This window comes from Dissoconium aciculare (assembly GCF_010015565.1).
Source record: "Dissoconium aciculare CBS 342.82 unplaced genomic scaffold K489scaffold_13, whole genome shotgun sequence".
In the NCBI taxonomy this organism is placed as follows: domain Eukaryota; kingdom Fungi; phylum Ascomycota; class Dothideomycetes; order Mycosphaerellales; family Dissoconiaceae; genus Dissoconium; species Dissoconium aciculare.
The window spans coordinates 166814-194411 of NW_022984963.1; the positions used below are offsets into that span (position 1 = coordinate 166814).

At 52.0% G+C, this 27598-nt stretch overlaps 10 protein-coding genes and 1 pseudogene across 11 annotated transcripts; 6 read left to right on the forward strand and 5 right to left on the reverse strand.

Annotated features, from left to right (window-relative positions):
• Positions 1-549: 549 nt before the first annotated feature.
• On the reverse strand, positions 550-1442 carry K489DRAFT_325308 (adenylate kinase; the record flags this gene model as incomplete). Its single annotated transcript, XM_033601824.1, has 3 exons — positions 550-1015; positions 1121-1214; positions 1277-1442. 3 exons carry the CDS (start codon positions 1440-1442, stop codon positions 550-552), a joined length of 726 nt encoding a protein of 241 aa, XP_033456464.1.
• A 1405-nt stretch (positions 1443-2847) lies between these two features.
• K489DRAFT_383653 (Yip1-domain-containing protein) lies at positions 2848-4141 on the forward strand. The gene is made up of 4 exons (XM_033605663.1): positions 2848-3060; positions 3117-3552; positions 3606-3758; positions 3813-4141. The coding sequence occupies exons 1-4, from the start codon at positions 2967-2969 to the stop codon at positions 4060-4062; spliced, it is 933 nt and encodes a 310-aa protein (XP_033456465.1). The 5' UTR covers positions 2848-2966; the 3' UTR covers positions 4063-4141.
• Positions 4142-4346: 205 nt separating this feature from the next.
• K489DRAFT_383654 (transcriptional adaptor 2) lies at positions 4347-6313 on the forward strand. Its single transcript, XM_033605664.1, has one exon. The coding sequence runs from the start codon at positions 4512-4514 to the stop codon at positions 6048-6050; it is 1539 nt and encodes a 512-aa protein (XP_033456466.1). The 5' UTR covers positions 4347-4511; the 3' UTR covers positions 6051-6313.
• Positions 6314-6598: 285 nt separating this feature from the next.
• K489DRAFT_390636 (Pkinase-domain-containing protein) lies at positions 6599-8653 on the forward strand (the record flags this gene model as incomplete). Its single annotated transcript, XM_033606619.1, has 2 exons — positions 6599-8287; positions 8381-8653. 2 exons carry the CDS (start codon positions 6599-6601, stop codon positions 8651-8653), a joined length of 1962 nt encoding a protein of 653 aa, XP_033456467.1.
• A 1970-nt stretch (positions 8654-10623) lies between these two features.
• Positions 10624-12344, forward strand: K489DRAFT_325859 (glucose-6-phosphate isomerase; the record flags this gene model as incomplete). Its single annotated transcript, XM_033601859.1, has 2 exons — positions 10624-11654; positions 11717-12344. The coding sequence occupies 2 exons, from the start codon at positions 10624-10626 to the stop codon at positions 12342-12344; spliced, it is 1659 nt and encodes a 552-aa protein (XP_033456468.1).
• Positions 12345-13019: 675 nt separating this feature from the next.
• On the reverse strand, positions 13020-16342 carry K489DRAFT_373295 (putative phosphatidylinositolglycan class N; the record flags this gene model as incomplete). The annotated part of the gene is made up of 5 exons (XM_033603409.1): positions 13020-13897; positions 13951-14059; positions 14114-14491; positions 14547-16111; positions 16174-16342. 5 exons carry the CDS (start codon positions 16340-16342, stop codon positions 13020-13022), a joined length of 3099 nt encoding a protein of 1032 aa, XP_033456469.1.
• Positions 16343-16666: 324 nt separating this feature from the next.
• On the reverse strand, positions 16667-18919 carry K489DRAFT_362843 (monooxygenase). Its single transcript, XM_033602672.1, has 5 exons — positions 18581-18919; positions 18051-18526; positions 17858-18004; positions 17451-17806; positions 16667-17392 (listed from the first exon to the last, which is right to left on the reverse strand). The coding sequence occupies exons 1-5, from the start codon at positions 18753-18755 to the stop codon at positions 17065-17067; spliced, it is 1482 nt and encodes a 493-aa protein (XP_033456470.1). The 5' UTR covers positions 18756-18919; the 3' UTR covers positions 16667-17064.
• A 1278-nt stretch (positions 18920-20197) lies between these two features.
• On the forward strand, positions 20198-21923 carry K489DRAFT_417458 (cytochrome P450; the record flags this gene model as incomplete). Its single annotated transcript, XM_033608192.1, has 3 exons — positions 20198-20323; positions 20373-21424; positions 21476-21923. The coding sequence occupies 3 exons, from the start codon at positions 20198-20200 to the stop codon at positions 21921-21923; spliced, it is 1626 nt and encodes a 541-aa protein (XP_033456471.1).
• Positions 21924-22633: 710 nt separating this feature from the next.
• Positions 22634-23732, forward strand: K489DRAFT_66455 (annotated as a pseudogene; the record flags this gene model as incomplete). The annotated part of the gene is made up of 3 exons: positions 22634-22715; positions 22778-22886; positions 22942-23732. Coding segments are annotated over 3 exons (613 nt in total), but the record flags the coding sequence as incomplete, so codon positions are not given.
• Positions 23539-25369, reverse strand: K489DRAFT_66447 (uncharacterized protein). The gene is made up of 3 exons (XM_033608816.1): positions 23994-25369; positions 23865-23933; positions 23539-23815 (listed from the first exon to the last, which is right to left on the reverse strand). The coding sequence occupies exons 1-3, from the start codon at positions 25230-25232 to the stop codon at positions 23714-23716; spliced, it is 1410 nt and encodes a 469-aa protein (XP_033456472.1). The 5' UTR covers positions 25233-25369; the 3' UTR covers positions 23539-23713.
• A 606-nt stretch (positions 25370-25975) lies between these two features.
• K489DRAFT_383659 (uncharacterized protein) lies at positions 25976-27445 on the reverse strand. The gene has a single exon (XM_033605665.1). It carries the CDS (start codon positions 27256-27258, stop codon positions 26170-26172), a length of 1089 nt encoding a protein of 362 aa, XP_033456473.1. The 5' UTR covers positions 27259-27445; the 3' UTR covers positions 25976-26169.
• Positions 27446-27598: the final 153 nt, after the last annotated feature.

Genomic DNA, 27598 nt, shown 5'->3' on the forward strand with positions numbered 1-27598 from the left:
GTATTGTGGTGGATGGAAGTAAGCTGGAGGTCAGTGATGGGCCGCGTTCAGGAGCAACCATGCATCACTTGACTACCTACCTAGGCATGTTTCAGAGCCCTCTTGGTGATGACCTCTGAAACGCAGGATCAAGCGGTACCTATCTGCCTAGTAGATGGTGATGCTGGACTTCTGCGACACGTGATACCTTGTGACTTCATCTGATTGATACCTGGCTTGGAGATGAACATGTCAAGTTCTCTCGGGCAATGAATGCCACTTGCACAAGATCACTTTCCGGTCAAGAATCAAGTGTGTGTGATGAATCAATTTGCGATTGACTCTATTTCCCGACATGTAAACCTGCTCAATCATGCGAGAATGCCCTTGCTGCAAAAGATTCAGCATCCAAGATCATCTGCGTAGCAACACAAGACAGCTCGAGGCGAATAAACCTTCACGCCGCGCACCTGTACTGTTCTCATAGCCCCAGTGCGCCCGAAGTGAGCCCAAAGTCATCATAAACCTCCAATCGGCTTCGCCTGTTCATGGACAATATGCGCATCGCCGTCATGCACCAAACCTCTTTTCGAACTCTTCGAATATCCTCGGGGTAATCTCATTGCTGCTCTCGCCCTCAACCTTCCACAGCACTCCTTTCCGAGCATAGTATTCCAAGAGATCGCGACTGCTATCCTCGAATGTCTTCAGCCGCGCCTGCCAGACTTCGGGCTTGTCGTCCGCCCGTTGCACCAACGGCTCTCCAGTGACATCGTCTTTACCCGCGATCTTTGGCGCGTTGTATGTGGTGTTATAGATGCGTCCGCTGGCTGGGTGTACCCAGCGATTTGACATGCGCTCCTGTATGATCTCAAACGGTGTATGAACATGAATTGCAAGATTAACGGGAATGAGTTCCTCGAGCTGTGTAGCTTGCGGCGCATTGCGGGGAAATCCGTCAAGGATGAAGCTGGCATCAGGATGTTCGCTGTATTGGTATTCGGATTCCAAAGAAGGTGGGATTGTGATATAACCGCTACCTGAGGATCCCATGTCGGCGTCGGGACGCGCAGATTCAAGATCCACTGATGCTGCCATCGAGTTCACTGTGAAAGGTTGAACTCCCTCGGCGGGAATCAACCAGCCTCGAGTTGTCAGGGCGTTGCGGATCAGGCGTAGAATCATGCTGTCTGGCACGAGAGCGCCGCGCGCCATAAGTGCCTCTGCCTGGATACCTGTGTTGGGCGTTGTCAGCTTCTGCAAGCGGACTTGAATGCGCCTCCAGGAGCAAACCTACCCAGCGGTGTCCGATTTCGTACATTGTCGCGCAAAAGATCGCCGGAACTGATTGAAGATAATTGTGGGAAGCGCTTGAGCATGCGGGTCGTTTGTGTGCCTTTTCCAACTCCCGGTGCTCCGATGAGGATGATTCGGGCTGCTCTTCGCAGCTCGCTGGTGCTCATTTTCGAAATTTGTGGGTAGTTGCTCCAGATCCTGTTGGTATATCCCTAGTGATTACGAGCTGTAAGACGCTTATGGGAAGAAGGCCGTGGTTACGCAGTCAATGTGTGTGACTGTCGAGTCTGTCGAGCCCGGTAACGTTGGTAAAGGAGCTCAGCTGGTGTCGTACATAGCCATGATGTGTGAATTCGGTGAAGTGAGAGGTTCAGAACACACACATGACGACAAAGAGAAAGACTGAAGGAAACAAGACGGTCGGGCGGGAGCACTGTATATGCAGCAGCAGCGAGAGGATATCGCGCCTGCTCGGCAACGGCGTGACTGGATGTCGTGTGCTCCTACGAAAGGGTGGAGTCTAGGACACCGAACCCGGGTCCTTCCACCACCTAGATATGGCCTGCAGAAAGCTTGCCCGTCTTTTTCCGCCGCCCCCAGCACTATTCTACCCCGGCCATGCGAGCATCGACGCCCATCATTGCTGTATTGCTGCACCAAAGGCACCTAAGCATCTGGGCAGTTTATTAGCGAAGCGTCATTGCTCGCGCGTGGCTTCCTAGGCTGCCAACTACTGGCCCCGCTTGGCTTATATGTAAACTCCGGCGAGCTTCTCTCATCGGCCCTATCCTCACCAGGTATCTTCGACAGTACTAGGTACTACAACATGAGTCGCCGTGCAGTCACATTGCTCAACTGCCATGGTTTACAACATCCGTTGAGAAGTCGACTTAGGCAGCAATCTCTCATAGGATCTGCAGTTGTCGGACATGTTGAGCTTGGGGTAGATCTAGAGTACCACATGCGTATCGTCCGGTGTGTGTCGGGACAATTTACTTACCCCGACTTTCTTGAACCTTATCCTCCTCAAGTAGGGCTCGTTTGAAAGATCACAGATCCGACCAAGATTCACGTGAATCACGCGAGAATCACGGATGCGTCGCTTCCAATGATTTCTAGATCCAAGCACCTGTTGAGAATATGCATGAAGACTGCATACTTACTAAATTCAGACTCCAGTGTGCCGGATTTCGACGATTGTGGCTGATCTGTACTTTCGGACAGCAAATACGAGATCCAGCTTCGTCGAAAGTGTCCACGCCGGACGCAATGCGACGTTGGTGACTTGCGCCAAAGCGCACACAGTGGAGCGATGTTCTCGTTCTAAATCAAACGATCCGTAGGGGATTTGACAAAATTTAGGTCCCTGGATATGTTTGCTTGCCAAATGTATAGTACCTGGGTATACATGGAGATGTCCTTTCTGGAGTCGCTGCACGTTTCCTCGTTTGACCTTGGGAGGTGGGCACGATAGGGTTGATATTGGGGTATTGGGTTAGGGTCTGCCAGTTTGACGCGGGTTGGCCCGAGGCGCATTCAATGCTACCGGCATTCACAGCTTCACGCCAACATTGAAAATCCATTACACGTCACTATAAGCGCAAATCCCAGTACTTCTGCCGGTAAAATACTGCAGATCACGAATTACAGAGCCAGTCTGAAGTGGTAAAGCCCTTGCGAGTTAGGGAACCATGGCCACCCCATCAGCCGGAGGCCAGACGGCAAACCCCTACGAGCAATACGATGCGCCAGTCGTCGAGGACGACATCATAGACGCAGACGATGGTGTGTTCCGTTAATCATCTCATTGAGCTTTGTGCACGAAACTCATGGAATCACAGCGACGCTTGACGATCTCGATGACCCGATCCGCTCCACCTCCGACCGCGCGCCCTTGACCGGGAATATTTCCTCATCACAAGCGAACCAGAACGCTCGTACTGCGAACAATACACAAGGCTACCTCAACTCGGTGGTCGCAGGCGAGGACCGCCGTGCTGCGCTCAGCACAATCGATGAATCAGTGTGGGACACGCTCAGGCGGGACTTGCTAGCAGTATGGGAAAAGATGCGACAGGTCCTCTACCCGAAGTATCTCTTGGGCGGCATGATTGCGCCTGGTGGTGGTATCGGTGGTGCTGAAAGAGGAGAAGGAGACAGTCTGGCAGGAGGTGCTGGTGCGCTCGGAAACCTACGCGGCCTGGTGGGAAGATGGCCGGATGCGGATGTTGTTCTGCAAGGCGGAATGAGCGAGGGTCTGAGAAATTGGGATCTATGGTATGGCTCTGGAGTGGAACTGCTTGAGAAATTACCTGCTGACCGACGGACAGGGGTCCATTGCTTTTCTGCCTTCTGCTCTCCTTCCTGCTAAGCTTCAGCGCAAAAGACGACCAGCGCTCAGTAGTATTCAGTGGAGTCTTCGCGACGATCTGGATAGGCGAGGCAGTTGTCACCATGCAAATCAAGTTGCTAGGGGGGAACATGTGAGTAAATTCTACAGGAGGTCATCGGACAGACATCACTGACATAACTCTCAGCTCCTTCTTTCAATCCGTTTGCATCATCGGCTACACGTTGTTCCCGCTGGTCATCGCTGCGCTTCTTAGCGCGCTCGGTACTCCCATGATTGTTCGTATCCCCGTCTATATCATTCTGGGTCTCTGGTCAATGGCTGCTGGTATCAGCATTCTGGGTGGAAGCGGCGTTGTAAAGAATCGGGTGGGCTTGGCCGTGTACCCATTGCTTGTGTTTTACATTGGACTTGACTGTCTATGCTTCATCTCCTAGACGAGACGCAAGTGGATGTATCAATATCTGTACATTGCGCAGTATCAATTTAATGTTAAACGTTTGCGAACATGTGACTTTCATCAAGGCAAGCTATGATCTCTCCCAACTCTACTACATTGATTTCTCCTCCGCTGGTCAATTTTGTATGACATAAACCGTCAGACCGATGAATCCTGAACATTGCAGAAAAATGGTTAGGATGCCCCCCTTTACATATGAGCTCGGTGAGATGGAGGCTCATATGGCCCGTGCGCAGCAGCGTGACGCCACGCGCACACGATCGCGCACCCTATGCATGCAATCCCAAGAACCGCCCGTGCCTGTCCACAACGACAACCTTCTTACGATTCCAAAGTGGTACGCAGCAGTTTTATCCGGCTGAAACACTTCGCTCTGGTTGTGCGATCGCCAGGTCGATCACATGAGTTTCTTCCGTCTTACCTGAGATGGGTCTCATTAGCAAAGCCAAGTCAGCTCCTCGCGATTCCGGTTCAGCAGGTGGAGGTGTCAAGTACATCTGTAATGTTTGCAGCGCCGATATCACTTCGACAGTGCGCATCCGTTGCGCGAGCAAGCAATGTGTAGACTACGACCTCTGCGTCACCTGCTTTGCGAAGGGAGAAAGCAACACTCATCATGACCCACGGTCACATCCATACCATGTAATCGAACCACACAGCATACCGATCTTCGACGAGGATTGGGGCGCAGATGAAGAGCTGTTGTTACTGGAAGGTGCTGAACAATATGGACTGGGGAGCTTTGCGGACATCGCAGATCACATCGGAGGCTATCGAGAGAAGGACGAAGTACGCGAGCATTACATACAAACATACATCAATTCGTCACTATTCCCACTACCTGAGCGAGCGAGTCCTGGAGACAAGCGCTTGAGCGATTCCATACCGCGCGATGAATTTGTTTCAAGGAAGAAGAGGCGCGTGGAGGAGCGCAAACAGAAGATCGCGGACAATGCGGGCAATGCGCCAACGCCTGCGAAACCTACCTCGTCTGTACCAAGCTGTCACGAAGTCGCTGGTTTCATGCCTGGAAGATTGGAATTCGAGAGCGAATATTTCAACGAGGCGGAAGAAGCTGTGCAGCACATGCAATTTTCACCGGAGGAAGGCATCAATCCAGCTACAGATCAGTTCGACGCAGAGACAGAATTGAAGATGGTCGTTATGGGTATCTACAATGACCGCTTGACGGCGCGGACAGACCGGAAGCGCGTCATCTTCAATCACAAGCTGCTCGATTACCGGAAGAACACTGCTATTGACAAAAAGCGCACCAAAGAGCAACGAGATCTCCAGCAGAAATTGAAACCTTTCGCTCGGATGATGTCACATCCTGACTTCGTTTCTTTGTGTGAGGATGTCGAAAAGGAGCAGAATCTTCGACAAGCCATTTCCCAATTGCAAGAATGGCGACGGATGCGCATTTCTACATTGGCATCGGGTGAGAAGTACGAAGGAGAGAAAGCCTCCAGAACGCTTCGCAACCTACCTCAGCCTGGACAGTTCGATCGTCTGAGCAACGTCGTTCGCCTGGGTAAGCCCCAGGCGCACGCCGTGCCGGAAGTCGCGCCTGCTGTGGTGGACTACACAACAAAAGCCGACCTACCCATTCGGCTCACGCCCCAAAATAATCAAGTTAACGACAGTAATGCGACAAGCGATCTTTCCAAACGTGCGTCGCTGCAACCTATACCGACGATTGTGCCGACGAGCTGGGACGAGGAATCAGCGCCGGATTTCCAATTACTCCTGCCAGCGGAACAGGAACTCTGCAACAAATTACGACTACACCCCAAAACGTATATCTGCATCAAGGATGCGGTATTGAAGGAGGCCATGAAGAACGACGGAAAGCTTAAGAAGAAAAACGTGCGAGAGATCAGCCGCATCGATACGACCAAGGGCGGCAGAGTGTTCGAGTTCCTATGCGAGATGGGCTGGTTGGGTAATGCGGCAAAGTCGTAGCCGACAATACCCCCTTTTTTCGACGTAGCATTCGGGACGGGATTTCGGTTCTGGGAAGGCTTACAAATGGGGGGCGTTCGGGAGCAACCTTTGGAGTTCGGGAGAACACCGTGTGTAAATTCAGGCCATTGACGAGATCATTTCAATTAATGGCACATTCTTGAATAATGATCCTTATGTGGCATGTAATTTGGGCAAGTGATCTGAGATTAGTGAACCAACAAAAATAGTATCGCGGGCGCTACAAGAAATAACAACCCCGTATTTGATGGGAAGAAAATCCCCTGAAAGTAGATGCGGTTCATCTCATGGGATAACTTTGTCCGGTCCCGCCGTTGCACAGCCTCGAGCGCTCTCTCCCCACCTCATTACGAAGCATCTGCGGCCGGCCAGAGGCTAATCCCGCATTCCACGTTTACCTATTCCACTGTCTCATCAGGATTATTATTAGTAGTAGGAGAGTACGCGCAATCTTTTGTCGTCGTGACATCCTTGTGTGTCTTTCTCTCTACTCACAGGTGTTTCCATTCTCTGCACATCCCGCAGCCATGTCGTGGAATCCGACCAAGAAGATCACGCAGAAGCTGCACAACACTCATCTGGGCATCAGCAACACTTTCTCCCGAACTACCTCCTCCTCGCAATCGACCATCAACAACTCCGACGCGCCCAAGTCACCTTCATCTTCACCCGCTCTCACGCCGACAACTTCAAAGACAAACAATGCCGCCGACCCACAGGGAATCGTCGCTTCCGAGCAGATGGCCACGGCCACTGCGGCCCCGGCGAAGCCAGGAATCCTGATTCTGACTCTACATGAGGGCAAAGGCTTCAGCTTGCCTCCGGGAGCGGAGCAGGCGTTTGCACGACCCGGTCACAGTGGCAGCGTGAGCACAGGCTCGTTCTCGAGCAGCTACATGGGTGGCAACAGCGCAAGGCCTGGATCGAACATGCAATCGGGCAGCTTCCGCCCCGCTTCATCGGCGGGCGGCGGAATCAACAACATGCCCTCGTCGCACGGTCGATACACCAGCAAATACCTCCCATATGCCCTGGTTGATTTCGACAAGCAACAAATCTTCGTCAACGCCGTCTCAGGCACGCCCGAGAGCCCCATCTGGCCCGGAGAGAGCACCCAGTACAAATTCGACGTCAGCAGATCGACCGAGATTAGCATATCGTTATATCTTCGCAATCCTTCGGCCGATGCAAATGCGGGTCGGACACAGGACATCTTCATTGGCAACTGCAGAATTGCGCCGACGTTCAACGTGGAGGACTCAGTGGCTGCCGCCCAACCTGAAGCGAACACAGACAGCAAGAGCAAGAAGGATAAATCGGCGCCAGCGCCGGCAGTTGCATCTGCTGTGAGCAGTACATCAGCTCCTCAATGGCTTGAGGTTCAATACGGAACAGGTCATATCAAGATCGGCGTGAAATTCGTCGAGAATTTACAAAGATCACTCAAGGTCGAGGATTTCGAACTTCTCAAGGTGGTGGGCAAAGGCAGCTTCGGAAAGGTCATGCAGGTCAAGAAGCATGACACACAACGAATCTACGCGCTCAAGACTCTACGTAAGCAGCACATCATCTCAAGATCGGAAGTTGCACACACACTCGCAGAACGATCTGTGCTGGCGCAGATCAACAACCCGTTCATCGTCCCATTGAAGTTCTCTTTCCAGTCACCCGACAAGCTTTATCTCGTCCTCGCCTTCGTCAACGGTGGCGAGTTGTTCCACCATTTGCAAAAGGAGCAGAGATTCGATATCAACCGATCACGATTCTACGCCGCCGAATTGCTTTGCGCCCTCGAATGTCTTCACGGCTTTGGAGTCATCTACCGTGATTTGAAGCCCGAGAACATCCTCGTCGACTATGTCGGTCACATCGCCCTATGTGACTTTGGTCTGTGCAAATTGGACATGAAGGACGAGGACAAGACCAACACGTTCTGTGGAACTCCCGAGTACCTGGCCCCCGAATTGCTTCACGGCCAGGGTTACACCAAGGCCGTCGATTGGTGGACATTGGGTGTGCTTCTTTACGAGATGTTGACTGGTCTGCCACCGTTCTACGACGAGAACACCAACGAGATGTACCGCAAGATTCTATCCGAGCCGCTACATTTCCCCGGACCGGAGATCGTCCCTCCAGCAGCCCGGGACCTGCTTACCAAGCTTCTCGACCGTGATGCCACCCGGAGATTAGGCACGAACGGCGCCGCCGAGATCAAGGTAAGTCGCGACCCTGATATCCCTCCTGGCCTTTTCCTTGCCCCGAAAGGCGATTTCTTGACCTTGCAAGAGCTAACATGATTCCCCACCCAGGCACATCCCTTCTTCCACAGCATCGACTGGCGCAAGCTGCTAGATCGCAAGTACGAGCCCAGCTTCAAACCGCGCGTCTCGGGCGAGACCGACACGGAGAACTTCGACGAGGAATTCACCCGAGAAATGCCGACGGACAGCTACGTCGAGGGCCCGGCGCTCTCCAGCACCCAGCAGGAGCAATTCACGGGTTGGTCGTACAACCGACCCGTCGCCGGGTTGGGGGATGCGGGCGGCAGTATCGTGCAGGGCAACGGGTTCAATCAGAAATAGACAACCCGAAGATTAGGTTTGCCAACAGCCGAAAAGAAAAGATGATCGGACCGGATTCGTGTTCTCTCTGTGTCTCTCTATCTCTGAACCTCTTTTTCGGACTTGCCTTTCTGCTCTGTTTCGACTTCTTCTACCTCCTGATGACGGCGGGATAGATCCGGGCTGGGAGAGGAAAAGAGGAGGCGGGTATGTCGGTGTGATTTTATATATATCTCTCTCTTTCGTTTTCTGCTTTCAGGATGGGCGGTGGAGCACGTTCTTTTCTTCCTCTTCCTCTTCCTCCTTCTTTTTCTCTTGATTACATTTCATTCGGACTTTTCCCCTGGGGAGAGGGAGGAGAAAGCAGGACCTTTCACCCTTCCCTCTAGAGAAGAAATATACAGATTTCTCCAAAACCAAAAAAAACCCCAAAACCCAAACCTCCCCGATATCTCCTGCCAATCTGTCTCCGAGGCGGGCTGGCTTTGGTGTGATCTCCACAAAGGCTAGGACGAGGAGACTTGTTCTATGTTGTGACCCAGATGCCCGCCAGATCTCTATCGGAGCGTCGTGGAGCGACTGAGATCTCCGCGGGAGGTCCATCTGTGACAAGATGGACAGCAGCCCCACGTGCAGGGTTCTCTTTCCTCCTCCTCCTCCTCCTCCTCCTACTCCTCGGAGAACCGGCCTAGGAATTATTAAGGAATTATTATTGATGGATCTATCTACACCTGCCTGGCACCCGCCTGATACACGGCCTGAGGGCCGGGAGTGTGGGCATGACGTGGGCGACTGGAAGTGAGCGGGCGGATCGCGGCGGTTCTGTCTCTACAGTAATAATAATCCATAGATGGATAGGTACCTAGGTAGGTATCACCATGCGGGCGCCTGTATATACACTTGGTGAACGACGGCGAGCAAGCAAGCAGCACGTGTATGTGTGTGTGTGTGAGTGAGTGTGTGATGAGATGGATGGTGAGGACGGAACCCCGCTCTGTGTGTACGTGTGTGTATTTGTATGTGTACCTCTTATGTGTATGTGTGTTTGTGTTTGTGTGTGTGTTCGTGGCGAGAGCCCAACAACAGCACAGGGACTAATATTCCCAACCTGAGGCACAGTAAGGTGGGGTGTCTCCCCTTCGATACTAATCCGAATTGATGTGATGGGGGATTTCGTCATTCCAACAAATTTATCATCCGCGGAGAACGTCGACATACCTACTGTATCATGCTGTCTCATACTCGTCCGCCGGTGAATATTGATCCAAGGGAAAAAGGGAGAAAAGGCCCGGTTATTGAGCTCCAGGGCTGACACCATGTACGGGGGACTAGGTAGGTAGGTAGGTAGGGAGTCTCTCGCACATGTCAACGACCACCCCGGGATGCTGTCATAGCTGCCAACCCATTAGGAAAACGTGAAGCTTCGACCCTTTTCGATCGTCTAGACGCGACATTTCCTGCGCCTCCAGATACAGTACGATGGAGTAGTAGTAGTAGTAGTAGTAGTAGTAGTATTAGAAGACGGGCGCATTCGTGAGCCTCCTTCTCAGTAATGGCTGTAAGAAAAAACCCCCAGCAGAGAGTACAGGAGTTCCATGAGATGTACCTAGCATAGAGAGTGCGGGCAACAGGGCGGCGATGATGTTATTCCATGCTGATAGTTGCTCCTGCTGCTGCGGCGTGCATTGCCCGCTCCGGCCATGCCGCACGATGTCGCTCATCATCGGCGGTAGCAGCAGAAGTAGGTGTAGGCAGGTGGTTTACGTGATCCTTGTTCAATTAAAATATATAGAGATTCTCTTGATTGATTTACAAGCTGTCCTGCTACTGTGACATTCGTCTTGCAACACTCCTTCGATCTCACACCTCTCCCAACCTCTCACACCGATCCTCCACCCTACATTAACAAATAGCAGCGGCATTGCCAACACAAACTTCAACCTCGAACAAATTCCTGTCACATTCATCTCACACACAAACACCTCGTCACAATGCCAGGCTTCTCACAAGCCACCGAGCTTCCGGCATGGAAGAAGCTCATGGAACACCACGACAAGCTGGGTCGTGGCATGGTCCTCAAGAGCGAATTCGAAAAGGACCCTCAGCGATTTGAGAAATACAGCAGAACCTTCAAAAACGAGGCCGACGGCAGTGAGACCCTCTTCGACTTCAGCAAGAACTTCCTCACAGATGAGACCCTCCCGCTGCTGGTCCAGCTGGCCAAGGAGGCCAAGCTGGAGGAGCTTCGTGACGACATGTTCAAGGGCGAGAAGATCAACTTCACCGAGAAGCGTGCGGTCTACCACGTCGCTCTCCGGAATGTCAAGAACGAGAGCATGCAGGTTGACGGCAAGAGCGTCGTCGAGGAAGTCAACGAGGTCCTCGAGCACATGAAGGAATTCTCCGAGCAGGTCCGCAGCGGCGAGTGGAAGGGATATACCGGCAAGGCCATCGACACCGTCATCAACATTGGTATCGGCGGCTCCGATCTCGGTCCGGTGATGGTCACCGAGGCTCTCAAGCCGTACGGAAAGAAGGGCATGAAATTGCACTTCGTCAGCAACATCGACGGAACTCACATCGCCGAGGCGCTCGAGAACAGCAACCCGGAGACGACCCTCTTCCTCATCGCATCCAAGACCTTCACCACTGCCGAAACCACCACCAACGCCAACACTGCCAAATCTTGGTTCCTCAAGCATGCGTCCGAGGCGGATGTGGCGAAGCACTTTGTCGCTCTCTCCACCAACGCCAAAGAAGTGGGAAGCTTCGGTATCGACACCAAGAACATGTTTGGATTCAACGACTGGGTTGGTGGTCGATACTCTGTCTGGTCTGCCATTGGCTTGTCCGTGGCGTTGTACATTGGATTCGACAACTTCCACCAATTCCTCGCAGGTGCTCAAGCTATGGACCACCACTTCCGCACTGCTCCGCTCGAGGAGAACATTCCTGTCATTGGTGGTCTTTTGAGCGTCTGGTACTCTGACTTCTTCGGTGCTCAGACTCACCTTGTTGCTCCGTAAGCCAATGTCTAATTTCAGTGATGACCATATCTGCGAGATTTCTAACGTAGCCCTACAGTTTCGATCAGTACATGCACCGCTTCCCAGCTTACCTTCAACAGCTCTCCATGGAGTCAAACGGCAAGGCCATCACCCGCAGCGGTGACTACGTCAAATACACCACCGGCGCCATCCTTTTCGGCGAGCCATGCACCAACGCCCAACACTCCTTCTTCCAGCTCCTGCACCAGGGCACCAAGCTGATCCCCACCGACTTCATCCTGGCCGCCGAGTCCCACAACCCCGTCGAGAACAACAAACACCAACACATGCTGGCCTCAAACTACTTCGCCCAGGCGGAAGCCCTCATGATCGGCAAAACCCCCGACACCGTCAAAGCCGAAGGCGCCGCCGACGAGCTGGTCCCGCACAAGGTGTTCCTGGGCAACCGCCCCACCACCAGCATCCTGGCGCAGAAGATCACCCCGGGCACCCTGGGCGCCCTGATCGCGTACTACGAACACCTCACCTTCACCGAAGGCGCCATCTGGAACATCAACTCGTACGACCAGTGGGGCGTCGAGCTCGGCAAGGCCCTGGCCAAGAGCATCTTGGGCGAATTGGAGACTGCGGGCGAGAGCACCAAGCATGACTCTTCGACGTCCGGCCTGATCAACGCTTTCAAGAAGAAGGCCGGTATTGCGTGAGGAGCCGAAGGAGGCAAAGCGAAATTTGCTGCGTTGATGATGCGCGACGGAAGAGGAGCACTTTTTTTATGTGTAATCGATTGACGAATTTCATGAGGTAAAAATTAACAACTTATACATTGCCCACTCCCTCTCCTACTGCATTCTTCGATATGCGGGAAGTACGACGAGGTGAAAAGACGTCATGTGATGAAATTCCCGCCTCGACGCTTGAGTAGAACTCCTCCAGCCCAGGCCGATGAGATGAATTCCCGTACGAACTCTTCCCAAAACATCTCTCAATTCCCGGCCACGAAAAAACCTTCCCCTCGCCCTCCTCCACTGCACATTGCTCGTTCCCGGTGATATGCAAAAACCGAATTTGATCTCCAATTGAACGTGATCGGGGGGTGCGGATCATCGAAAACAGCAGAGATCCTATCAATTGATGGAGGACGAGAAAGGAGGAGGAGAAGAAGAGGAAGAAGAGAAAGGGCGAGGGAAGAGATTCGTCACCGATGTCAAAACCACCCCTCCAATAGAGAGAGGATCCCAAAACTCGTGGACATTTTTTGATTTCCACATCTGAAGGATTTCTTTAAATAAGATTGAAAACTTTCTGTGTTTTCCTCTCCGGGAGCACGATATCACACAACTCCAACAAGTGGGCGACGTGCTCGGAAAGAGCCGAGATGATCACGACTTGTTGGTCGTCGTCGTCGCCGCGGCCGCCGCGGGGACATCTCCCTGCTTCGCGCCCTCCGGCCCAGCCTCGCGCCGTCGCTGTCGGGTTTGCGCATCATCATTACCATCATCGTCGGCGAACACGATGCCCCTGACCAGGATCTCGCTGAGCGCCTCCAGCCCGGCGATGAAGATGCACAGCACGCTCACGATGATGAACATGCTGATGCTCTCGCCGATCTCCAACCACGAGCCCTCGTCGCGAACCTCCCAGAAGAAGCGCAGGGTGAGGTAGTCGCCGATGCCCATGACGACCGCGAAGAGACTCCCGCCGTGGAGGCGCAGGCGCTTGGTCAGGATGCCGAGGTTGACGGAGACCAGCGCGAAGGGCGCGAGGAGCTTGAGGATGAGCAGCGCGCCTTGGCTGAAGGGGTCGAAGATCGGGATCAGCCGGTAGACGGCGTCGAGGGAGAAACTGCTCACGGACGCGATGTTGCCGGTGCTGAAAAAGGCGGATTGGAGCAGGTAGAGGAAGAAGAGACAGATGCGGGCGTCGGAGAGGGTCAGGGCGCGGTAGTCTCCCGATTTGAGCGCGTAGTCGCGTTGGGCGGCGGCGGCGAGGGCAGGGGCCAGAGGGGTCGTGAGCTCGGATTTGAGGGAGGTGCTGCTGCTGCTGCTGGAGCTGGAGGCGGAGAAATGTCGCTGGATGCGATGCTCCAGGCGCACCCACGAGACGAGGGTGACGGCGATGGCGAAGTAGAAGAGCCCCTCGTAAGAGATGGTGAGGATGATGAAAGTTGGTCCAAAGGCGAGGAAGATCACGGCCAGACGGTGTAGGTAGTGGTCTTGCGTGGAGAGGTAGTGGAAGAAGGGGACGACGAGAGATAGGACTAGATCTTTTTTCAGCAGTGCATTGAATACAGACGCGTGAGATCGAACTTACTGAGCGTGAGCCAGCCTACGACTTGCGTGCCTAGAGGCAGACCTTGTTTGGCCTGCAGGGAGATGACACTGGACCGTGTCACGATTATGGCAACGGCAACCAGACCGACCTGATAGATATGAGTCAGATTCGGATCAAGGGTAGTCACATGTGACTTTCTCACCTGAACGCCGATGATGAGACGCGAAGTCCCATCAACCCTCTGCGTCGAAGACCCGCCTTTTGAATTTGCCGTCAAACTGTTCTCAAAGGCGATGTAAGCGAGACCGAGCAGGAGGATCAATCCACCCCCAATTGAGCTAGAGAACGAGTCGTTAGCTGATGGCACACAAGATGGGAGGAGGTTCGCCCACATCATATTCAGGCTCTCTATCTTGTTTGCCGGCAATAAGGTGAAGATGCTCATGGAAGCGGAACCCAGCGCCCAGGTAGCACAAAGCGCAGCATTCTCACGACAGAATCGGGTTCCGTAGAGCAAAGGCCAGGCTGCTATGAGAACATAGCAGATGGTGTAGATTTGGCGGTGGTAATAACTTTGGACCTGACTGAACATCAGTGCCGGCCTCACTGACAGATCTGTTTCGAAGTGAACTCACCATGACCTCCAGAAGGGCAACGTAGACGGCTATGTTCAGTACTAGTTTCACAATCTCTCCTTGAGAGAGCTTTGCAAAGATCTTGTCCGCGCCAGCGCTGAGAGCCTTTCGACGGGCGAAGACCTCTTCCCAGAATGCGACGGGAAATATGGCGTATGTGTAGTAAGTCACAGGCGATGACTGCATGAAGAGATAGCTGTAGAGCGCCACCAGGACAGAGGAGAAGAAAATGATGCCGGGCGTCGATCTTGACGCCTCGATCTCACCATTGAGCATGTACACATCGACTGCGGTTGTGAATGCAAAGGCAATCCATCCCAGGTATCCGGCTGTGACCAGTGTTCGTAGAAATAGCCATGCGTAGGTCTGAAGGTAGCGCAAGCCTCGCAATCCAAGCTTGATCAAGGCATCGGTGCTTTCCATGGCTTCTGTGTAAGCCCCCTGCTCGATCAGTCGCTCGATGGCTGCGATCCGGTTCTCAATGGTGAGCTCGCCGGTCGCAAATCCGCTGAATGGTTGATATCGCAGCACAGTCTGTTGTTTCTGCTCTTCCTTGACACGGTACATTTCCAATATCTCTTTCGCGTTGGTGAGCAAGGCCTTTGACTTTTGTTCGTCGTCAGCGTCCAGGAATGAAAGTGGCAGCTCGCCGACGGAGTTCACAGGGAATTCGAGACCGGCAAGATGGGCCATCAGAGCTGCGACGTCTGCCTGTGCAACATCATGGCGCTGCACATGATCAAGCTGCCAGTCGTGCGAGAAGCCGTCTTCGTGTCCGGGAGCAAAGCCTTCTGCGACCGTAACTGGCTTCGCGACACCGGATCCCCACACGATCAGGGGTGTGCGCGTGTTGTCTGGATGTCCGTCACCATGACTTCCCCAATCACTCATACCATGATCTGCTGTGAAAACGAAAGCGGTTTTGTCGTCGCCGAAAAAGCTCTCTACTAGCTCTGTGACCTCCCGAACACCCTGATCGACAATTTGGATGTTGTGCAGGTATTCGCGCGAATAGGGCCGATATGAGTGACCAGTCGTATCGAGTCCAAGTAGATGCAGGAAGAAGACATTCTTGTCCTCTCGTAGACGATTGTTCAAATCACGATCGGTCTCTGCATCGCTGAACAGGTTCTTCACCCGATCGAATACCCAAGTGTCCAGCTCCGTCGCATCTTTACTGTAGTCCTCAAATTCGTAGCCATATGTGCTATCCTCGACTCGTCCAGGTACAGCACCTGTCGAGAACATAGGCAGAATATCCGGGCTACCCCAACTCCAAGTATGCCTGCTCCTGTTGAAGACGCTGTCGAAGTTGACCGGGTTGAGCTTCCATCCTGTTGTTACGGCAGCGACATCCTCGTACAGTCCAGCAATCAGCGCAACATGGCCAGGTCGCGATTCCGTGGGGACTCGAGTATGTGAAACTCCAAATGTGCCGTGCTCGAGGATGCGTGATCTGAGGAAGGGCGCCAATGGTCGTAGCTCCTGCGATGCGGAATCGTTCAATGCCGACGGTGAAGGGTCTGGGAAGAATTGAAATGCTTTGTCTGCTCGCAATCCGTCTCCTACATGAATAGTCATACATTAGTGAGGTTTTCTGAGCATCGAATTGGGAACAAGACCATACCAACGAAGAGAAACAATCGCTTGGCGGGGCCTCGGTGAGCATCGACGCTATGGGAGCGCATGCCACTAACGATCGGGCTGACGAAGTAAATGTCGAAGATGGAATAAATGTAGACGACATGGAACAGGACTGCAATGCCCAAGAAGCCGAGGCTTCCAAGGCGTGCCATCTTGAGTGTATTGCGAGTTGAATGGCAACTCCGGGCGAGATGTCGTGTCTTCAATCAACGAGGGCTGCGGCGGGCGGCAGCATGTAATCATCAAGCAGCGACGTTGCTAGACATTTTTGGATTGCGGAGACGCGCAACGCGAATCTTTGGCGTACAACTTCAGGAGCTTTCCATCAAGGTTGCCTTTCTAGGACTAGTCCAACGTCAAAGCAGGGAGAAGGCCCTGGAGCTAAACTCCGAGCGATGTTTTGCCGCCTCTCCTCCTCACCAACTTGCCGTCATTCGTCTGCCAGGCTCAGAATGCCTATCTCACCTTTTATTCGGCCTGGACATGTGTGCATGAAAGCGACACGGATTTCGATGCCCAAAGACCAGTTCGATGCTTTTGACCGGTCTGATCATGTTCATCCGTCGCGACGAGTAGAACGACCAAATGGACCTACGGGCATGTCGCTTCTGCGAAAGCAACCGGCGTGCGAAGACAAGATCATCTCTACTTGATGCTGCTGAGTTGAATCAGCAAGACGATATCAATGTACGAGCAAAGCGGCTACTCTAACGGGGCGACCCATCCCGGTTCAATTTCTGTCAAGAACGACGATGTCTGACAGACAACTTGCGTGGCTACAATACACTCCGATGCCTAGACATTCTCTTGAGAGATAAATGCATCCTCGTGCACATCAACGCGCCGGACAGAGAGAACGATCGGACCTCAGCATCTACGCCCAATCCCCAGGGCCAAGATCCACCGGCACTCCCTTTTCCATGCAATCCATGATGTAGTCTATCGTCCAAGGTTCGTACTTGTACCCTGGAGGATAATTCGGCGGTATTCCGGACTCATCAAAGGGTATGCCCTTCCTCATCGTTTCAACATTCTTCTCGTAGTTCTCATACACGTAAGTCTCTGGGTTGTGGCTCCACACCCACTTTGGTAGTTTGGGCTGTGCACGGCGCGGGTCAAGTTTCACCTTATCCCACTGAGTTTCCTGAAGCAGCTCGGCGTTCGAGAAACCAAGTTTCTGAGCGCATGCATTGCGGATGAACCTGACAGCAAATTTCATCAGCATGGTTTATATCTAAGCAATCCGATCATGACGCTTACCGAAACCGTACGTGCGCCTTCACCGCTTCAGGAATGTTGTCCTTCTCCGAGATCTGCAAGCATGTAGCAATGGAGATTGCATCTTCAATCGCCTGAGTGGCTCCGTTGCTAGACGCTGGCAAGTACGAGTGAGCGCTGTCCCCAATTTGAAGTACGCGGCCCCCAGGTGAACTGTACGTGGGCTGTGGATCCCTCCAAAGGAGCTCGAAATTCACAATGGTGTTATTCGGCGTGCACTTGACAAGATCTTTGAAGACCGGTGCCCATGGCTTGGGTCCAACGCCTTTGTCCATCTCAGCAAGCACTTCTTCTGCATCGATCGTGTTGTTCCAGTTCTCGGCTGAGCTTCCAGTGGCCTTTACACCTGATGAGTCTTGTTATGGACCTTCGCAATGGGAGATACTCACGTTGTGATTGATGATCCAGATCATTGTGTCCGGCCGTGTGAGGGTCAATGCGTAAGTTCCAGGACCCAAAAATGTCCTGACGATCGGTTCCGATGCATTGGGGCCTACCATGCTGAAGAACTTCTTCACCTCTTGATTCTGCTCAAGCTCCTGGGCATTGTCAGCATGATTGCGCTAAAACGCGAAATTGGACACTTGCCTCGATAGGAAACGCAGCTCGCCACATCGCCCGACCTGATGATCTAGCTCGAACTTGACCTCCAACAAGCCTTTGTGATTTTGATCCGACACCATCTGCCGCAATCACAATGTCGGCCTCGAAGCGCTCGCCATCTGCTGTGATGCAGCCTCCTTTCGTCTTGTCATCATTCTCAAAGTAGTCGACAACACGCCGACCGAACTGGACTTGAATCCCGAGGCGCTCCACCTGCGAGACAAACATCTTGTAAATCAATGGCCTCATTTGAAAAGTTCCGGGCGGCGTCTTGGGATCAAGACCGGAGTCACGAAGCCGCTCAGCAACCGAGAGCGGCTCGACCATCTGCTCACCGCTATGCTTGAAAGTCTCGATCCACGCATTATGCAACCCGATGGAATCATACTCCGCCTTCATTTCGGGCCAGTGTTTGAAAAACTTTGTGGCACTGAGACCCATGAAGTACATGTCGCCTCCAGCACGATCAGTTCGTAAACCTGAGTACAAAATCAATACACACAACTTACCGGCTGTGTTGATGGTATCGTTGCGCTCCAACACGCGGACATTGTGGCCTTTCCTCGTACACTCAATTGCGGCTGTGAGACCTGCGAGGCCGGTACCAACGACGAGCACATCGATCCCTGTTGGTGGATAGGAGCCCACGGGTTTTGAATCATTCGTCAGTTCTGAGATCGCCATGTTTGCTAAGCACTGTCCCTTTGACAGGATTGGGATCAGGGAAGGTGAATATGAAGGCAGAATCAGAAACACAAAAGTATGGAAAGAATCTTCGTGTGGCCCACGTATCAGAGTGATGCATCTAGTTCAAAGCACTCTATGACGCTGGTTCTCCTTGTACCTGCAGGTGCATTGAAGCCCTTCCATGACGCCTACGACTTGACCTAACCGCTTGTCTTACATTCGATATGCAAGTAGCTCTTTATTTTGGGCTGACTCTGGAGCTGTCCTTGGTGGGCTTGCTTTTCGTGGTTACCGTCACACATAACCGTTGTCCGGAGCTCAAATTCAGTAGTGCTGACTCTGAGATGCATAGCTACAGTACGCACAACCAACAATAATAGCACTTCACAGCCGTCAATTCAAGCGATACGGAAGCAGCCTTGTGTGGTCACTCGGCGATAGAGCAACCTCACATCGTACTAGGAAGACAACCGCTGCATCAACCTGTATTCCGTTGGGACAACCCGAAGGGAACCACTGTATATCACAAAGGCAGCAGGCCACAATAAGGTACACGATCTGGATCGAGTGTGTAGGAGTGGCCTGAGATTGTGCTTCCCCATTCGGTGTGATTGCATAACAGCTTTCTCGTCGATCATGATCTATCCTGCGTGAACATACGTCCCAACATTGGCGACGATACGCTGCGACCACGCCAAAGAGCAAGACACAGACTCAACCGTAGTTGACCTGAGATGCGCACAGATATCGTTGTCTACACCTACTTTCTTTCCTCCCAACCATTCACGATGACAGGAGAGCTCTTGGCGTGAAGCGGGTCCCGATGGTGACAGGGTATCACGGTCACACTACAGGAGACTTGTATCATGTTTCTATCGTGATGACTTCGGTCCTGCTCCAGACTACCACCAGCGCGAAGCATCGTTCGGAATACAAGGTGCATGATCCTTGCAAGGTGACGTACGAGGTCCTTTAATTTGATCGTCACCGCCACACCCGAAACACCACGTGCGAGCGACGTAAAGAAAGGGGCCTTCGTATCGACTGCAGTATCGGGATAACTCTCGAATCGGATATCTGATCTGAATATGGCGACCGGAAGTCGTCTAATGACTGTCTGTTAAAGACTCGTTGCCTTCCGAATGTAACGCCTGTCATGGCTCTTTTCGTCGTTCTCACGAGGCAATCATCGAATGATCCCGGCTCCTGTATCCGACTTCGCTTTGAGTCGGTAATGACCGAAATGTTCGCTGTGGGCGTGATGTTGGTGGTGGTCATAGATTTCAAACGATCTGCTTCCCGAGACTACCTCTCTAGACCTTAAAGTTTCCCTCATGATCAAAAGACTTCCCGTCTTTGTTTATAGATAGTTCCCCCCAAGATCACCCTTCAAAGACCATCGCTTTCTCGCTGGGATCCACGCTTTGAGTTCCACGACCATGCAGACCGTGACGCTCGTAATCGCGGGCATCGCCTTAGTTGCGTTCGCCATTGTGTCTCTAATCAACTCGAAAATCGGTAATCCGTGGAAAGATGAAGCCAGCGAGCCGCCAGGCCCGACACTGGCAAGTCATTGATTCCGTTTCATACTTAAACAATGCTGATCAAATTCAGATACCATGGGTCGGCCGAATCCATGATCTACCAATTCAGTACATGTGGCTCAAATTCAAAGAGTGGGCCGACATCTACGGACCTATCTATCGAACGCAAATGCTTGGAGACACCTTCATCATTATCACTGATGAAAAGATCGCGGAGGATCTGTTGGTCAAGCGAGCGAAGATCTACTCCGATCGACCCCAGATCAGATCCCTGTTCGACGCTAAAAGCACCTACGGCTCCATGGAATATTTGCCGCTCATGGGTCACAACCAATACTGGGCGCGCCAACGGAAATTCACTCATTCCTACCTCACATCAGCTTCTAACGCTCATTACTATGGCACAGTGAATTTCGAGACGAAGCGATGGCTGCACAGACTTGCCAACAACCCTGACAATTTCGCCTATTTCCTGGAGGACATGGCGTCCAAAGTCATGTGCCAGCTTACTTGGGACGACCCAAGTCTCTCAGAGTACATGACTAAAAGCGCGTGGGGTCTTCTGACACAAATGTCGCCTGCGGGCCCCATCACCAACCTCATTACACCTCTGTGGGAACTCCCCTTCTCCATCAACCCATGGCAGCAAGCTGAACGGAAGCGGCACGACGAGCAACAGCGATGGTGGCTAGAACGGCTACATCATGTGCGCTCGCAGATGGCGGCTGGACTTGCTCGTTCATCCTTCACTCGAAATTATCTGGCCAGCGCGGAAAAAGGAGCGTTCAACATTTCCGGCGATCACGAGGCCTCGTCTGTCATCGGCATGATGGCCCTCGTCGGAGTCTTCACCGTAGCAGGCCCGCTGTACTATTTCCTCCTCTCGATGGTTTATCATCCTGAATGGCAACAGAAGTGCCAAGCAGAAATCGACGAACAATGCGACGGTGCAATGCCAACGATTGCAGACTCTGCGAAGCTGCCGACCCTGCGAGCTTGCATCAAGGAGACCATGCGCTGGAAGCCCAATGTCCCCACCGGTGTCGCTCACGAAGTCGAGGAAGACGATTACTACAACGGCATGTTCATACCCAAGGGTTCAAGAATCCTTCCTCTCGACTGGTGGGTCTTTATGTGCTACTCTCCCTTTTCTCCGGCTGACCACATATTCAGGGGCTTCCTTCGAAATAGTACCAAATATCCCGATCCCGACAACTTCCGTCCTGAACGGTGGCTCGAGGCGGGCTGGCCTACCTTCCAAGCTCCGCTCACACAATTTCCAACAATCATGGGCATGACTTCCTTCGGCTGGGGCCAACGCGCGTGTCTCGGTCAGACATTGACCCGTGACGAGCTGCTCGTTGCCTGCGGTGGTCTCCTATGGGGGTTTAACCTCGTGAAGAAGCGTGGAGCAGACGGAAAGCTGATCGATCCTCCGCTGAACAAGTCCAACTCGCTCCTGATCGTGAAGCCCGATCCGTTCGAGATGGCTTTCGAAGCTCGCAGCGAGAGTCGCAGAAACGAGATAGAGAAGAATTGGGCTGCTGCTTCGGCCATCGACACTGCAGAACGTGAAGCATTCGCGGCAGTCGCTGCGGGCAAGACTGCTATCTACATCTAGTATGAGTCATTGGCAGATGCGTTGAGAAAGAAGCATCGAATCTGATACACAGCACTATGCGTACACAGGAGAGAATCCCCCTTGGTCGAATCTTATTGCGTTTAAACAACATGTAATTCAGATAACAAGCTTTCCGCAACCAATTTTCGTTGATGCTCTCTTTTGGCCTTATGAAATTCCTGTTGTACCAGCCCTTTCGTGATTCTTGGCAATGCCTTGTAATCTCGTCCTCCCGAATCCGTCAGAACCTTCGTCAGAAATCCATGATGCGAACATTGTCGGTTCCCCGCAGCCATCGGGGATGGATGCAAATGTTCCACAGGATTGCGAGAAAGTACCTGCAACACTTCACACAGTATATCGCGACTCGGCTTTTGCAGGCACATATGCGGTACTCCATCACACATCCGAGACGATAAAGAGGCACGGGATTCAATGTTCTTTGTTCTTTTGGTTTCCCCACGAAAAAGAATTCCGTCCGAAACAACAGCCTCAATAGTAAACGCATGCAGAAGTGCGATGCGGTGTCTCGCCCGGTTGGATTGTCGTCAGGTAGTCATTCTTGCTGTGCCGCCGCTCGTGACATAACTTGTGTTCTCGTTACGTGGGGATAGGTGGTCATATCGTACGAGGCAGAGATGCGTGACGTTTTTCCGGCTCGCTCAGAGGAGCAGTGTGGAACTCCCGAACAACAACATTGGAATTGTCGTGGAAACAACACGCCTCCGCCGATGCGCAGTAGATCTCCTCCAGCATCCAGATTTGTCATTTCCTGTTGTCCTTGATAATACAGTAAGCAAGATTGTCTCGCACAAAGTGCTCTTCGTGATCTCTCACTTCTTTCTGCATTCCAGTCTGGTCGTCGGTCACTCAATCCATACTTCAGAATGGCTTCCATGAACTCCTTATGGTGGATGACTCCGCTTCAAGCTGTAGCAGCTCTGAGCGCAGCCTGGAACAGTGGTAAGTACCAGCGAAGCATGATTGATGGAAGTTTCACTTTACGAACGTGATCTAGGTGCCAGTGGTCAACCATCATTGCTCACATGGCCGATAATTGAGCTGAACACCGTTCCCGCCATCCACTCCGGCCGACAAGCTCGTCTCCTACTGGAGAAAAGCGAATTCATCTATCCTCGCGTCAATGCCGCCGGAACGATCACTAATCTGACCCTGACCATCATGGCGTATCTCCACCGCGACACCCACATGAATGCATCGGCAAAATGGCCTGTTCTATTGATGGCTTTGGCATGCAATGTCGCCACCACGGCATGGGCGCTCACGGTCATGGTGCCCATCAACGACAACATCAGGAAATCCTCAAACAAGCTTGAGCACATCAAGGATGATTCTGTGGCGGAGCGACACTTTCGCCAGGCCGTCGTCACTTGGAAGAAATACGCCATCGGTGAGTTTTTCCACCCTGTCAACGCGTGAGTCAAGATTGAAAGTTTGCTGATCAAATCACGTAGTTCGCGAAGTTTTGATGATGGCTGCGGCGGCGCTCGGGGTCTATGCGACGTTCCTTGACGGAGTGTACGCTTTGCCGATGCGGGAAATTTAATCATTGCATGTTTCGGACATACTGCATAAGGCAGTGATGTAGAGTGTCGTAAAGCATATTGACAAATATCAAGTCTCCCTCGGCATGACGAGTCACTACTTTGATTCCAAGGCGATGGGGTCCAGACCTTACGTGTCATGTTCCTCGTGGTTCCAGTGAATGACTCGAGGAGAATTGTCCAAATCTTGCTGTGGAGGTGCAGACGCCTAAAACGTGAACTACACTAGGCTCGGTGCAAGTATTTATTTGCGCGAGGTAGATAATGCCGGCATATTTCAGCCTGTGGCTTGGCTGTGCAGCTACACGATAGCGTTCGAGGATGCTTCTATACGCCATTAGCTTGTTCACATAAAGCCAGAGCAACCTGGATACACTGGACGGAGCTTTTTGAACTTGGCTGGTGGCCCCGACGATCGTTCGAATTCGCCCCACGTAGAAAGACTCTGGTTCCCATTAACAAGCATGTTGAAAGAGTTGATGTATCGCAAAGTTACCGCGCTGACTCTACAATATTCCAGCAGTCCTTGCCCTGCGTCGGGCTCATGGTCAGGAACGTGGATCAAGTTCACGCCCGAGAGGTGCAAATGCCGTAAGGAGCAGAGCGCCAGAAACTTCAACAACTCTTCCCAGTGTATTTCAAAGTTTTCTACGCTGCATGTTTGCACCCTCGACAAACTCTCGCCTTTCAGAATGCTGGACATCATGAGACCTGACTGACTTGTTCCTGGTCGAGCGGAAGGTCTACCATCCTCTTTGACGTAATTAATCGTGAGGTAATGAAGATCTGATGGTATTGACAAGAAGTGTGTCAGGCCGGCGTGGCCTTCAATGTCTGTCAATCTCCGGTCTGGCAATGCTAACACTGTCTTCCCCCCTTGCTGGGTTTTGTTTGTCGTCTTAGGACCACCAGAATCTGCTACATTCGTTGTCAAGCACAGATACAATTGCCCAATCTGTTTGATGCCGGCTTGCACTTCCTCTCCCCAGTTAATTCCTGAGAAAGCACTCGGTGGGACTGGATCTGCAATGCATAACGTTGCCACGTCCAGAGAGCTCTTCTGAAGCACCGACATCGTTGTTGTGAATGCAAATGCTCCGGCAATATCGACCGAGGACAATGCACGGTCGTCATAAGCAACTTCCTGGTAGCTCGAAGTCGCATGGTGTACGTCGAAAACTGCGTTCGTTATAGTGATTCTCATTCTCTGACCCCGACCACTTCTCGATATATTTTCGAAGCACTCCTTCAACAGCGATTCAGCGATAGCAGAGCTTTCGAACTGGCGACATTCGAGTGCTTTCTCCTCCAGACGTGCGTTTTCCAATTTCGCGATCCGCCTGGCTTTGATATCAAACACGCTGAGACGATGTTTAGGGGCGACTATGACGCCTACGATTGTGAGGCTGTCGACGAGACAACCCAGCCCATCATCCTTAGTCATTGCGCGGAAAGAGGTCAGTCCTTGCTCATCCAGTAGAACGCGACCAGTGCGGAAGCGCTTTTTGAACGTCGGCGACGTTGCTTTCCTGCTCAAAGCTCGGCTTGTCAGGCGCAGCGCCCGGATGTCGGAATTCTCCAATGATCCACAAACTTCTATGATAAGCTCAGCTGGTAGAGATTCAAGGCCAACTAGCAGATCCAGAACTTCATGCTGGGTATTTTCACGATCAAGGACTGACGGTTGGCCGACCGTCATGACTTGGTCCGGCGCTTCTTGTCCCATAGATTGACTGGGCATCATGGCTAGTGCGGTGTGCCCACGATGACTTGGATAGTCGATGGGCGCGCAAAGCGACAAATTGAAGCAACGCGTCTCATCTAGCGCAGTGCATTGTAGTAGCGACGTTCGGCACTCGAGCACTAATCAGTAAATTATTTATTACTCATGTATGTCATCGAAGTGACACTCATGTTCTTTTACTGTTGATTGAATCGCATGAGACATGTCCGCTCACGTGAGGGGCGAGATCATGTTCTATTTTTGGCACGCACCCTGCATGCAGATCGGCTCACTACACACGGGAGGACCAATAATCACCATGCACTCGGACTGTTTACACAAATGCAGATTGATGTGAGGCCTTAGCCTGTAATAACTGAAGCCAGCATATTGCACTTCTGATGACATCACATGAGCTGTATAGGTTTGGGTCGAAATTGGCATGCTCAGCATTACTCCTATACCTTGCCTATCTCCCTCGTACAAAGAAAGCTGAGAGAGAATGACAAGATTTATTTACGATGTAGTTCTCTTCTGATACATCAGCCAAGATGGTATATTCGAGATCAAAGGCATGGGTGCGATACCGAGGTAGAAGAGTTACTTACGCCCGAGTTGATATCGATCTTTGGAAGTGGCCGCTTGATTGGTCAATTCCTATACGTGGGTATGAAGATATGCTCGAGCAGACTTCATAGATCGCCTGTGGGTGCTTACCGAAGACGAGAATCAGAAGGAGCTAGGAAAGAAGCGCTTCTCGGAGGGTGTTCACTTGTTCGGTGCAATTGATTATGATAGAGTAGACTGAAAGACTACTGGGCAATGAAGATACCAGCGCGGGCTGTCCCAAAGCCACTTCACCATCCCAAAAGATGCAAATCAATCGTACTGCAGCCCACGGGGTTCTTTGAACACAGCTTACCGCATTATTTTCAATTCCCGGCGTGAATTGAATGAGCTACGAAGCAGTGGCGCGGTTTGCCGCCGCTCTTCGCAAGCTAGAGTTTCTCCACATGACTTCGAGCTCGATCCCGCAGCGCATCAACGAACGCGCTTTCTCCCACCAGATCTGCGGCAGGAGCTTGTTCTCATCGTCCTCCAGGTCAAGCCGATGGTCTTCCATGATCAGGTAGTCACTCATTTCATACGTTGAATCCATGTACCAATTGTGTAAGATGGTGTCAAAAGTGAGCAATCTTTCGATGTTCTTGTCGAGATCGATCATGTATAATCTTTTGTAGATCTTGCAGGTCTGCAACATTCCTGGCGACCCTCGATCGAATTTGATATCGAAAAAATATTTGCCATATGCTGCTGCTTGTAATCTTGCAGTTTCTAGTGTGAGCTCGAGCAGTTCCTCCAGCTCTTGTTGTAATCGATGACAGGCCTCGGTGACAGTGCTAGCATTGCGGGACAGTATGGTATGTCCGTCTCTGAAGAGACTTTGCGGTTTATTGGCGTTCTTGAGCTTGAGCTTGAGATCGGGCTTATCGAGAAGACGAATTGCGAATGTTTCGACTGGTCTAGGTGCTGGCTTGGAACAGGTGTAGTTGACGAAATCGAGCTCGAGCACTTGTAGATTATGTCTTCCACCAAGAAAGGAGCACAGAGAGTGCAAAAGGAACTCAATCTCGTACACAGTTCCGGCGTTGTTCGGAGCCACAAATCTCAGGTGACGAGCCTTTCGCAGGAATTTGGGCCACTTGATCTGACCGCGTGGTTGAATGAAGTCCATATCTTCTTGGAACACCAATACATCTGCACCGCTGTGATTGCTTGGTGGAGAGGGCAGGTATCCAACTATGAAGATATTACTATAGAGGATGGAGGTCGCTTCCTGATGGATACATTTGCACGTCGAGAGAAGCTGGGCATCGCATTTGCCTCTGGTACATAACGTGAGGGCATCTTCGTAGATGTGATTGCGAAGCTCCGCCGAGAGACCGAAGAAACGAAATGAACGCAGATTGTCTTTGACGTGGTTTTGGTGTGGAAGACATTCTTCGACACCCATATCGCGTTCGTTTGTGGACAGTATGGTCGACATGACAGATCTCGAGATGATTCAAGAAATTTGATGGCGAAGTAGCTGTGGCTCTCAGTGTTAACCCCGGCAGTCTTGTTGCAAGCTTCTGGAGAATTTGAAGTCCTTTCCAAGTCTGCAGGAATGCCGAACCGACATGGCGTTTCATGCTTGTGGTGACACGTCACTTTTTCCCAGCAGGCGTGTCTCATATTTGGTTTGTGGCAGTCACTTCCCCGTATAGAAAATTACCTCACAAACAGCCAGACAGCGGCATCGATTAGTTCATGACTAGAAATTCCGATTATCGCCGATGCTCGTAAGTACGGAGATGTGAGATGTCACATGCGACCTTGTGAGATTT